At 44.1% G+C, this 13,497-nt stretch overlaps 1 protein-coding gene across 1 annotated transcript in view; it reads left to right on the top strand.

Moving 5' to 3' along the window:
• The window catches only part of ARHGEF3 (Rho guanine nucleotide exchange factor 3), a 295,300-nt gene that overhangs the window by 36,935 nt on the left and 244,868 nt on the right, over positions 1-13,497 (top strand). The window contains exon 2 of the mRNA XM_019724204.2: positions 5,998-6,090. Coding sequence (XP_019579763.2) covers positions 6,029-6,090 — 62 coding nt within the window. The 5' untranslated portion in view covers positions 5,998-6,028. The remainder of the gene's footprint in view (positions 1-5,997; positions 6,091-13,497) is intronic.

The raw sequence follows: 13,497 nt of genomic DNA, 5'->3' as shown, positions 1-13,497 counted from the left end.
TTATTTCTTTCTCTTGCCTGATTGCTCTGGCAAGGACTTCCAACACTATGTTGAAAAGCAGAGGTGATAGGGGACAGCCCTGTCGTGTTCCTGAACGTAGAGCAAAGGGCTTCAGTTTTTCACCATTAATTATGAGATTAGCTGAGGGCTTGTCATATATGGCCTTTATTATGTTAAGGTATTTTCCTTCTATACCTATTTTATTAAGTGTTTTAATCATAAATGGATGTTGTATCTTGTCAAATGCTTTTTCTGCATCAATTGATATAATCATATGATTTTTGTCCTTTATTTTGTTTATGTGATGTATCACATTGATGGATTTCCAGATGTTGAACCATCCTTGTGCCCTGGGATGAACCCCACTTGGTCGTGATGAATAATCTTTTTAATGCATTGTTGCATTCGATTTGCTAGAATTTTGTTTAGGATTTTTGCATCTGTATTCATCAGAGATATTGGTCTGTAGTTGTCTTTCTTTGTGTTGTCCTTACAAGGTTTTGGTATCAGGGTAATGTTGGCATCATAAAATGAGTTTGGGAGTACTGTCTCTTCTTCAGTTTTTTGGAAGAGTTTGAGCAGGATTGGTATTAGATCCTCTTTGAAGGTTTGGTAGAATTCACTAGTGAAGCCATCTGGTCCTGGACTTTTGCTTTTGGGAAGGTTTTGGATGACTGATTCAATTTCGTTACTGGTGATTTGTCTGTTTAGATTTTCCAGTTCTTCATGGTTCAGCCTTGGAAGGCTATGTGTTTCTAAGAAGTTGTCCATTTCTTCTAGGTTATTGAATTTGGTGGCATATAGTCCTTCATAGTATTCTTGGATGATCCTTTGTATTTCTGTGGTGTCCGTGATAACTTCCCCACTTTCATTTCTGATTTTGTTTATTTGTGTCTTCTCTCTTTTTATCTTAGTGAGTCTAGCCAAGGGTTTGTCAATTTTGTTAATCTTTTCAAAGAACCAGCTCTTTGTCACATTAATTTTTTCTATTGTCTTTTTGTTCTCTATTTCATTTAGTTCTGCTCTGATTTTGTTATTTCCTTTCTTCTGCTGACCTTGGGTTTCACTTGTTCTTCTTTTTCTAGTTCTTTAAGGTGTAACATGAGGTTATTTATTTGGGATTTTTCTTGTTTCTTGAGATAGGCCTGTAATGATATAAATTTCCCTCTTAAAACTGCTTTCGCTGCATCCCCAAAATTTTGGTAGGATGTATTTTCATTGTCATTTGTTTCTATGTATCTTTTGATCTCTCCTCTAATTTCTCCTTTGACCCAGTCCTTCTTTAAAAGTATGTTGTTTAATCTCCATGTATTTGTGTTTTTTCCTGCTTTCTTTTTGCAGTTGATATCCAATTTCAAAGCCTTGTGATCAGAGAATATGCTTGGTATGATTTCAATCTTCTTAAATTTGCTGAGGCTGATTTTATGTCCCAATATATGGTCTATCCTTGAGAATGTTCCATGTACACTAGAAAAGAATGTATAGTCTGATGTTTTAGGATGAAGTGCTCTATATATGTCAATTATGTCCATTTCATCTAATGTGTCATTTAGGGCTGCTATTTCGTTATTTATTTTCTGTTTGGATGATCTATCCATAGCTGTCAATGATGTATTTAAGTCCCCCAGTGTAATTGTGTTTTGGTCAATTTCTCCCTTTAATTCTGTTAGTAGTTGCTTGGTATATTTTGGTGCTCCCTGATTGGGGACATAAACATTGATGACTGTTATGTCTTCTTTTTGTATAGTCCCCTTTACCATTATGAAATGTCCATCTTTGTCTCTTGTTATCTTTTTCACCCTGAAGTCTGTTTCATCTGATATCATTATGGCTACACCTGATTTTCTCTGGGTACCATTTGCTTGGAGTGTCAATTTCCACCCTTTCACTTTGAGTCTATGCTTGTCCTTGTAGCTGAGATGTGTCTCATGGAGACAGCATATGGTTGGGTTTAGTTTTTTGATCCAATCTGCTACTCTGTGCCTTTTTATTGGTGAGTTCAGTCCATTTACATTTAGGGTGATTATTGACATGTGAGGATTTCCTGTCATTCTATCTTTAGTTTTCTGGTAAGGCTGTGTCTCCATTGTTTCTTTGCCTTTTTGTTGTTGTCTATTATTTCTGTGTGGTGGTATTCTATGATGTTTCCCTCTGTTTCTTCTTTTATTACAGTATATATTTCAGTTCTGAATTTTTTTTGAGTGGTTACCCTTAAGTTTATGTAAAAGAAAGTTTGATATTTAGAGTATTCCATTTTCTTCAGCGTGCTTACTTTCTCCATTCCCATATTCCGGTTCAGGCCTTTACTCTCCCCCATTTTATGTTTTGGTTGCCACAAATTGTCCCTGTTTTTTGTTTGTATTTTTAAAAATTATTTATTTATTTATTTATTTTTAAGTCAAGTTGTTGTCCTTTCAATCTTAGTTGTGGAGGGTGGTGTTCAGCTTCAAGTTGTTGTCCTTTCAGTCTTAGTTGTGGAGGGTGCTGTTCAGCTTCAAGTTGTCCTTTCAGTCTTAGTTGTGGAGGGCACAGCTCAGCTCCAGGGCCAGTTGCTGTTGCTAGTTGCAGGGGGCACAGCCCACCATCCCTTGTGGGAGTCGAACCGGCAACCTTGTGGTTCAGAGGACACGCTCCAACCGAGCCATCCGGGAGCTCAGCGGTAGCTCAGTTCAAGGTGACGTGTTCAATTTTAGTTGCAGGGGGCGCTGCCCACCATCCCTTGCGGGAGTTGAGGTATTGAACTGGCAACCTTGTGGTTGAGAGCCCGCGCTCCAACCAAGAACTGGGCCATCCGGGAGGCAGGTTAGCTCAAGGTGCCGTGTTCAATCTTAGTTGCAGGGGGCAGAGCCCACCATCCCTTGCAGGACTCGAGGAATTGAACTGGCAACCTTGTGGTTGAGAGCCCACTGGCCCATGTGGGAATCGAACCGGCAGCCTTCGGAGTTAGGAGCACGGAGCTCTAACCGCCTGAGCCACTGGGCCGGCCCACAAATTGTCCCTGTTGATGGTGGTCGAATAGCCTCCTTTAGTATTTCTTGTAGTGCAGGTCGTGTATTAGAAAATTCCCTCAGTTTCTCTATGTCTGGAAAGGTCTTTATTCCTCCTTCATATCTAAAGGATATCTTTGCTGGATATATTATTCTTGGCTCATAATTTCTCTCTTTCAATAGTTTGAATATTTGGTTCCACTCCCTCCTGGCTTGTAGAGTTTCTGCTGAAAAATCTGATGACAATCTAATGGGCTTTCCTTTATAGGTTTCTGTCTTCTTTTCCCTGGCTGCCTTGAGGATTCTTTCTTTGTCGTTGATTTTAGACAGCTTTAATACAATGTGTCTTGGAGAAGGCCTGTTGGGATTGATGTAATTAGGTGTTCTATTTGCTTCTTGGATTCGAGGATCCAGTTCTATCCACAAGTTTGGGTAGTTCTCATCAGCAATTTGTTTGAATATATTCTCTGTTCCCTTCTCTCTTTCTTCTCCTTCTGGTATGCCCATTATTCTTATATTGCTCTTTCTGATGGAGTCAGAAAGTTCTTGTAGAGTTCTTTCATTTCTTTTATGTCTCAAGTCTCTTTCTTCTTCCATCTGTTTCACTTCCAGGTTTCTATCTTCGATGTCATTGATTCTTTCCTCCATCTGGTCAACTCTACTACCTAAGCTGGTTATTTCATTCTTAATTTCTTCTATTGAGTTCTTAATCTCCAGAAATTCTATTTGGTTCTTTTTTAAAATTTCAGTCTCTTTCGTAAAATGCTCATATTGTTCTTTGATTGTGTTTCTGAGTTCATTAAGCTGCCTTTCTGTGTTTTCTTGCATCTTGTTGAGTTTTTTCAGAACTGCAATCTTGAATTCTCTGTCATTTAAGTCACATATTTCCATATCTTTAAGTTCCTTTTCTGGAGACTTTTCACTTTCTGAGCTGTCTTGTTGCCTTGGTTATTCATGGCAATTACTGATTTATTATTTCTCTTCCTAGACATCTACAGGAGTGGCTTCTGCAACAGGTTGATAGGAAGAGGTCTTTCTTTTGTTTTCCAGTACTTGTGGGTAGAATGTTTTATTTTCTCTCTGACTGCAGCCTTTTTTTCTCTCTCACACGGTAGTGCTATGTTTTCTCTGCACTATTCCAGCTTCTCCCACAGTGGGGGGGATTCCCTGGGAGACGGGCTTCTCCTCTGTTAATACTTCGTCTAGGTCACAGGGCGCAGTGTCCCGGTGGGTATGTGGAGAGCTTTTGAAGTTCCAAAGCTGTTCCAGCTCCAGATTCAGAGCCCGCATGTTTCAGCAGTTCTGTTTACTCCTGCAGGGATCCGCTCAGACAGGTGGGGCCAAGGGCGGGGTGAGTTGTGAGAGGTGGCCCAGAGCAATGGCGGCGACCACCACCACAGCCGGTCCTGCTTCCACAGCTCCCTCCCCTTTGCCGGAACTAGTTGAGCTGTGAATTTGTGTCTGCGGTCCACAGTTCTCAGAACAGCAAATATTCTATTCTTTTGATCTGACACTGCTACTGTTCCGCTTCTAGCACCGGGCAGGTGGGGGCGGGGCGAGCTCTGGGAGGGTAGGGAGGGGGCTGCTAGTCTCAGTGCCTGAGGCTCCGTTCTCTGCTCGGCAGTAAGGGCTTAAACCACCGTTTTCAGCCTTCTTCCCTCGGTCTTTTGTCCAAGGTCTCTGCCATGAGTGTTGGGTTCAGCTGTGTTATGTGGCCCTCAGCCATGTGGGCCACAAGCAGAGCCCTAGCAGTCCGAGTTCTTACCTCTCCCACAGCTGCGGTAGTTCCGGGATGCAGAGCACTGAGCTAGGTCTGCATCCTGCGCCCTCACGGCTCCGTCACCACACTTCTCCCTTCCCTCCTCCCCGGCTCATGCGATTCGCCCACCTTTAGGTGAATTCAATAGTGGGCCTCTTCGTCTTGCCTGTCTGGTGTGCAGGGAGTCCTTTGTGGATTTATAGTTGTTCAATTAGTTGTAAATTCCAGGGGAGCTTTACTGAGGCTCACCTCACGCCGCCGTTTTGATGACATCAATCACATTTTGGTTTATGAATGCTGTAAACCCAGAAGTAAATGCTTCGGTTTTCGAACACGACTCAGAAGTCGAATATGTCGCACGGCTTCTGCTGAGTACAAGATCCTGAGGCCTAGTTGTTGGCTGTTTTCAGAACGTTTCAGAACTCATGGATTACGTTAGAAAACCAAGGTACCACTGTATTTAATCACGGTGCCAACTGGGATGGGAGTTAACTAGCCATAAAAACAGGACCCACTAAAACAGTGACTTAAAGAATGAAGAAGTTTCTCTCTGTGGTAGTATTGGTGCCAGGTGTGAAGGTGGCCATGTTCCAACCAGTCAATCATAGACCCAGGTGCCTTCTATCTTGTTGTCCTGTTACAGTCGTACCTCAGTTTTTGAACGTCTCAGTTGACAAACATTTCTGTTTACTAACACTGTAAATTTTATGGATCTATGGTATCATTAGATAGTAAAATTCATGCTAAATTTGCAGTTTTAGGGGTTGATTTTAAAGGTCTGGAATGGATTAATCCATTTTGCATTACTTTCTATGGGGAAACTGTGCCTCAATTTTCGAACATTTCAGAACTCAAATGGACTTCTGGAATGGATTACATTTGAAAACCCAGGTACCACTGTATTTCCAAAAGCATTGTCATCATCTGCGTGAGTTCCAGTGGGAATTAGTTGGAAAGGTGGACAAGGTATGCCCATGTCTTAAGACCTAGATAGAGAATTGGCACATATCACCTCCTCTCACATTCCTTTGGGAACTCCAATACCTGACTGCACCTAACTAATTGCAAAGATGCCTGGGAAATGAAGTCCCTGATAAGAATTGAGTAACTGTGGAAGAAGGGGAGAATGAACTTTGTTGGACACTGGGCAGCCTTTGACATATTGCCCTTGTATGTATTGAATATAGCTCATTGTGTGTTTATAACATAAATGCACCCAGGTTATAAATATTGGTTGTTTTTCTTTTTCAGAAAGAAGATCTGAGCCTGCCATGCTGTGTCTATGGACAATTGCACAGTAATGAATCATTGTGTCTTCAGAAGAATGGAAGAAAACAAGGACAGGTAAAAATATCATTAAAATTAAAATAAAATTTTTTTATGTGCAACAGTTAAATGCAGAGCTTCATCTAAGCCTGTGTAAGTTAGTGGGGGCTATCAAGAATTTGGAGATAGCCAAATTTCATGTGTTCCCTTTTAATATCTCTAATTTCTGACACCAGAAGAGGGATACCTTTGTTAAGTCTGAGGGAATTTTTCTAGGATTTGGAAGGAAGAATTAGTATAACTAGAACTGATGTGGGATAGAATTAAATATTTGATTCCAAAAACTATGGCTACTCATTCGAAGAAACTGTGGACACATGCTCAGATATGTTGTGTCGAGACTTGTGGGTAGCCAGTTCCCTAAAAGGAAGCCAAGGCAGACTCTTAACTCTTGGCAGCTACATTTACACTTCAAGTCATCATCGCTTCCTCTTCCTTCCATCTCCTCTTTTTTTTTTCCCTTAAAAAGAAATTATTAATTTTAATGCCCAAGAAATTCATAGTTACATTTTCCTAATTAAAAATAAAAGGGAAGTCCCCATTGATCCTCTGCCCCAGTTTATTTCCCGCTCCTCACCCCACCCCTGCTTTTCCCAGAAGTAACCACTGGGATCTACTTTTATGCATTTCCTTCCAGAACTTTTTCTATATGCCTATATACATAGAGAAAACATCATTCTTTCCTTCCTTTCTTTTTTCTTTCTTTCTGTTCTTTAAATACAGGCTGTCATATTATGATTGTCAGTCTATTTTGTAACCTTTTAAAATAATTTAATAAGGTCTTACGATATTTTCAAGACGGTAATGTGAATCTATCTTGTTTTCATGCTGCAGCGAAGTAAATATGTATCCATAGTATGGGAATCTCCCTGTTTATCCAGCTGTTTTCCTGTTGGTGGTGGGTAGATAGGTTCCGTTTTGTGCCCTTATTACACTGTTGGGATGCACTTTCTGGTATATGCCTTCCGAGTATATGGGCAGACAGTTGTCTTAGGTGGTTACAGAGGAGTGGAGCTGTTGGGTCATCCTGTGTGTGCATTTGAGATCTTAGTAAATATTTTCAAGTTGTTCTCGAAAGAACACTACTTGTCAACTGGCTACCAGATTTCCTGTTTGCCGACCCTTCTGCCGCACCTCTGTTCTTCTTGCTTTTTTGTTTTTGCCAGTCTGTTGGTGAACAAGGGTATCTCTCCGTGACTGTAATTTCCTTCTCCTTCTCTTTACTCTGGGGAAGTTCTCGGGTCTCTCTGTTACCTGGTTTCATCTCCCAGTGGCCCTGTCAGCCTCTGTCCTTACAAAGACCCCGTGACCTATCCTGAGGCCCAGAGCATCTGCACAGCCCGGCTCCTTCCCAGGAGTGGGTGCCACTTCATTTTTCCTTCTGAAAAGAATCCAAGTATGCTTTTCCAGGAGAGGTTGTCACAGGATTACCTGCTTCTCTCTTGATCCCTGAGGTGGTTGTGAAGAGCATTTGGTTGGACTTCCCTCCTTCAGGTTGTTTTATCCAACCACCACCACCACCACCACCACCATCCTCAAGGCACCAACGTGAGTATCAGGCTCTGTGTAGGTCACTTAGCTCACTCGTCTCATTTAATTCTCAAAATGGCCCGATAAGGTAGGAAGTTGTGTTGTTCCCCCCGTTATGGGCGTTAGGTGATGTTAGGACAGAACTTCTTTCAACACTGACTCAAACAACAACAAAAACTCTGTCTTGCTGTGGAGCCCAGCTCCTAGCCATCGTTCTCACTTTAAGTGACAAACAGACAGACCCACACTTGCCGAGTGATGAGTCCTTCTTGCGGACATAGCTGTGGAGCCATCATGCCATGTTTGCGGTTGCCTTGACCACACTCAGTTGTTATTCTGCATCTGTGGTCTTCCCAGAGGACGGGGTTGGAGTTGAGAGTGGTGGTTTGGGGTTTTGTCCCCACCCAGCATGTGAACGTGGACTCTTGTATAACACCAGCTCCCCTGTTCTGGTGTCCAGCTGGGGGTAGCAGCCTCACCCGCATTCATCCAAAATACTTCTCTGGAAAAGAGGTGTTCGGGTTGAGCATATTTATCATGGGGAGGAAATCTACTTTATTAGGATAAATACACAAACTGAGCCGTGGAGGGAGAGGCAATTCTTCACTTGCCCCCGATAGACCTGAGGCGCATCCTACCCTAAAACGTTTAACTTTGGAGCTCATTCTAAAAGCAGGCAGAGTGCAGTTTGAAAGGCCTTCCTGGGCACCTCCCTCTCTGTTATGTTTCAGAGACATAAAAGTCTAGAGCTGGAAGAGATCCTAGGCTCATTGGATCATTTCTTCTACATTATTATAGTCTTAAGCAGTCAGGCCTAGAGTGATGAAATGATGGTTCAAATACACACTGAGACAAGCCTCGGTCTCCAGTCTCTGGGATCTGGCTCTGGCTCTTTGCACAACATCACAGATACCTCTCAAGTGATTTTCAAGAGACCAATCAGCTCTCATTCCAAAACTAGAGCTTATTAGCAGGTAGTGCCTTGAGGGAAACTAGTCTATTGCTCAATCAATTGATTATTCAGTGGGCATTTATTGAATACTACTGTGTGCAGCAGCGATAAAAAGATGGGTAAGATACGAATTCTTAGGAAATTCAGAGTCTTGGGAGGTTGAGGAGGAAGTTGTACATACTATAATATGAGCAATGGTTAAGTGGAAAACTTCAATTCTTCATTGGTTAATGGGGCAATAATAGTATCTCCTGCAACGGGCTGTTGGGGCATGTTCTGAGTTAATTACAGTAAAGCACCTGGCATATAGTAAGCAGTTAATAAAGGCAGGTGTTTTTGTACCTGTTTATTTTTATTCCTACATAGATTTAGAAACCTAGCAATTTTTTTGTATCAGGAGATTGATAGGAGCAGACTTGTGTTTCAGTTGACCCAGTTTCTCATCCTATATGTTTTTATCTTTTTAGTGTCTACCTCACCTACTGGACTGTGAATTCCACGGGGCCAGCTCTTGCCTGTTTTGTTCACTGTCATTTACCTAGTGTCTGACACACAGTAGGTGCTCACTAAGATATTTGGACTGATGAGTATAGGGGGTGGAGTAAAGAAAAAGGTTGGGACCCTGGATTCCTGAGGTGAGATGATGTGACAAAGTCTGCCCGTGAGAAGGACCTCAGCTCACCTGAGGCCAGCTACTTTCCCGAGGAAAGGGGTTCCCTGGAAACCCTGCCCACAGATGTCACTACCCTCTGTGGGAACACAGTTTTGCTCCAGGGATTTATAGACATTTTGTCTTTTAACCAAGAGACTTTATTGTGAGGAGACCATTCCCACAGCATTTGCTGACTGAGTAGCCATTACTTGTCACTTCTACTTCTGGTTGCTAACTCACAAGAACACAGGATTTCTAGACGATTAAGCTGCCGGGGAATACAGTTTTCTGTTGCCATCAGTGACCATGGGCGAATAACATCACTTCTCTGTGTCTCCGTTTCCTCAGCTGTGCAGCAGTGGAGTTAGGCAAGCAAATTTCTAGTGTTCAAAGGGGAAAATTTTGAGGGGAAAACTCCTTGCCCTTCTTGTAAATCCTTCTTATAAATGGACTTGTGGTGAAAGGGGTAGATAGTTAGGACTCAGCCCATGCTGGAGAAGTGGAAAGGTTTAAGTTCTTTCTTTCTTTTGGTTATTCATTCATTAATTCATTCGGTCAGTCAGTCGGTCGGTCAGTCAGTCAGTCAATTAATATCCCATCATTGCTCAGCAGCCCAAAACAACTGAGAAAAATGCTCAAAGCAGGGATTAGGCTTTTCTGGCAGGGCCTTTCACTCTCAGATTGTACAAATGTGTGTGTGTCTCTTTTATGAAAATAAAGATCTTCTCTGGCTCACTCATCTATTCCAGTGTGTTTTGAGCCCCTCCTCTGTGCCACCTCTGCTAGACTTTACCTGTAAGGTGTGGCCTTGTCTGGTGCAGTGACAGCCCACATCTGGCCCAGGACCCAGCACACAGTAGGCTTTCAGCAGCTTTGATGGATTGAATTGGCTGGAAAAACAGAGTGATTTTTAGATGGCAACATGAAGGGCTGTATCCAAACCTGAGATTTGCTGTAGGGTCCTGTTCTGTTTTCATGCTCCAGGGGTCGGGGATTTGTATCACCTTCAGACCCGCCAGTTTCCCTGCTTGTCCTTTATTGTTCTTTTCTTGATTTGCTTATCAGCTTCAATCTCGGCCTTAGGCCAGAGCTGTTTCGGTCACTGATTTTTCATTAGCTCTCCGTTCACTGCCGATAGGGCTGTGTGGGACCTGCTCCACTTGCTCTACCCTCCAGAAGTTCAGCTGCTGACCTTGAGAAGCTGGAAACCCAAAGAAAGGGAGAGTATAACCTCTCCTGACCTGAGGCTGTAACCTTAACTCTCGGATTCACCACCCCTGTGACCTGGGGCAAGGCATTTCTCCTTTCAAAGGTGACTTCTTGGGGATTCCACCAGCATTTCCCACAGTCTGTTCCTTAGAGCATGGTTTTCTCCAAACACCAGTAGGCATTACAGGGAAAAAATGGGGCCGGTCGCCAAACTTATGTGGGCATTGCTGGCTCAAGCTCAGTTAAACATGGCCTTTTTCGTTGGACTCAACAGAGCCTCTAAAAGGCCAGTATCCATGGAGGGGGGTCTCTCAAGAGAAGGTAGAGTGTGCAGCCCCCACATCTGCTGTTGCACAGATCACACTTGGGATGTGCTGGACTGGGAGAACTTGAAGCTTCCTCCCCATGCTTGGTGATGGGTCTAGGACAGAAAGGCAAAGTAACCATAGCCACAGATGTTGGATTTTTTAATCCAAAGTTAGCAATTTTTGTTTTGTTTTCAGTAAGAACGTAAAAATGTTTCTGTAGGCGAAAGATGGAAGAGGTCATCCAATTCCTGTCATACGCCTCCTGGTGAGTGAGTTGAGAACAGTGGGAGTGTCAGGTATCTTCATAAAGGTTTTTATTCAGGCATAAACCATCCTGTGCAAAGAGCACTGGACTACAAATTGAAAAACCGCTGTGCATATTCTGTCCTCGTCTCTTCCTGGCTGTGTGACCCTTGTGTGTGTGTCTTTACTTTGCCCTCAGATTCCTCATTGGCTTAAAAGAAAGGGATTGGGTGATTGATGAGTTTCCTTTCAACCTTCAAATGTTTCAGTCAGGTATGTTGTTTCAAACAACTGTAAGCCCCATGAGGGCTGACAGGGTCTGTGTGTTTTCTCATTGATTCCTCAGGGCAGTGCCAGGGATATAGTAGTTACTCACTAAACATTTGTTGAATGAATATGGAAACAGAATAGGTTCCTTATTATATCCATTGGCATAACCCCATAGATAGCTATTATTAAATTACTGTTAAAGTAATTTAATGGGTCCACAAGATCTTATTTGAGACACATGAAGATTCCGTGAGGGAAGTGATACTATTTTGTAGACGGGAAACGGAGATTTTGAGAGGCAGAGGGCTGGATGGTGGTCCTGTAGCAAGGAATGAAGAACCCAGACTCAGACCCAGTTTCCTGAACCCCATGTTCTGCTTTGTTGTGTTGTTTTCCACCAAACCAAGTTTTTATCCATCCGTATACTGGCCAAATACGTGAATTAGGACAGTGTCTCAGATGATCTGCCGTGAAGCCACTGAAAAAAGACCTTCAGTGAGCCTGGCTAATTTCTCTACACAGCAAATTTAATAATATCTACTCATTCTGGCAACTCCTGAAGGGCGTTTAATATACATTGGCTCCAAATGTCACAGCAACCGAGTAGAATGTCCACTGCTGACCTCCATTTTGCAGATGGAGAAACGGTTGAAGTACCTGCCCAGTGTCACAGATCATTGTAGGGTTTAGACTTAAACCTGTGTCTTTGACACTCTCACGGGAGAAAGCCCCTGGCCTTCTCACCACCCCCTGCTTCTCACCTGATTGGGACCCTCATCTTGCCTTCTCTCTGCAGAAGCCCCTCTGCAGAACGGGAGGAGCTCTGCGGCTGCCCCCGGGGAGGGTCTGGGCTTCAGCCAACGTGATCCCTGTGAGGTGCAGAGCGTGGGCATTTTAGTCTCATTGGGAGCCCATCAGCATGTTCCTAATTCCAGGCAGCCTCCTCATAGGGGGGCCCTAGTGACAAGGGGAACTGCTAGGAAGGTGCTAGAGGACGTGGTGAAGAGCTTGGCCCACTGGTTGAAGTTTTCCAAGTTTCAATTTGCCATCTGTGAAGGTGGATAACAGTGGTGCTTAGGCCAAAAGTTGACGGGAATGTTCAGTGTGGTAAGAATTGCTGTAGCTTGTGGTCGCTGGGCTGGCTAATACCCAGCACGTGGCATTCGTCTGTTTCAGCCTGAAAGTCATTCTCCCTCCAGCCACAGAACCAAAGAGAAGCTGTCAGAACGCATGCCCTCTGCTTTCTGAGGACCATCCCTAAGGGATGATCACTTTGAAAAAGTCCTTCAGCTATTGTTTGTCTACGATGTGCTGAGCACGTATCAGCGCCCTGCGCGATGCAGTCAGACGTGGCCCCTGCTTCCAGTCTAGGAGGGGAGATGAATATATGTCATGGGAGACAGGCAGGACTTAAAGAAGGGCCTAGCAGGGTCTGGCACACAGTGTGTACCCGGGAAATGTCTAAAAACACACAAACGAGGGACTCAAGGACACAGCGCTCCGAGATGGCACCAGGAAACAACGCACAGACACAGCAGGTAGGAGAAGAGTGTCTCGGAGGGCTTTGTCTCTGGCCCACGCTCGTCTGGCAGAGGAGGCTCACCCAGCCCCTGCCCCGTGGCCAGATGGTAGTGTGGGAAAGGCAGCACCTGGCATAATGCTGAGCTCTGCTGGGTCTACACCGTGTGCGTCAGTCTCCCTCCTGGGGAATCTGATAGAAAATTCCTGCCATGCAAGAGCGTGGCACTTTGCCTGGAGGTAAATCAACCTTTTCAACTCTGAGGGCCAAGAATCAGACTTGGAGAGCTGCGCGCGGGTGGGGGGTGGGGGCAAGTGAACCTTGATGGTTGATGTGCTCACTGGGCCCTCATAGCTACAGAATTAGCAAGATGCATTCAGGAAGCACTGGTTTTGTCTGGGATGTTCTGCTAGGGTGCAGATGGGCAGAGTGTTGAGGTGTTTGTTCTCTAGGTGGGAGAAGAGCATGGGCAGGGGGTTAAGGCTTTCCCCGGGATCCCTGCTGGTAGTCGAGCTGAAGGTGGCTTTTCTCCCAGCTCTGTGCAGTGCTGTATGCAGGGTTGCTCCGTCGGAGCAGGAGGCAGCATCTTTGAGGATGGGTGCTTGCCGAGGACCTGCTGTGTGCCACACCCAGTGCTGGGCTCAGGGATAGATCTGAGACTAGGACAGGCAGGGCCTGAGAACAGTCCAACAGGGCCCCTTTCCTGGAGGGCTTGGCAGTCCAGCCTAGGTTTTACAAGGGC

The sequence above is a fragment of the Rhinolophus sinicus genome, linkage group LG10, assembly GCF_036562045.2.
Source record: "Rhinolophus sinicus isolate RSC01 linkage group LG10, ASM3656204v1, whole genome shotgun sequence".
NCBI lineage: Eukaryota > Metazoa > Chordata > Mammalia > Chiroptera > Rhinolophidae > Rhinolophus > Rhinolophus sinicus.
Note: the sequence above shows the minus strand (reverse complement) of the source record. Positions and strands in the feature narration are given on the sequence as shown.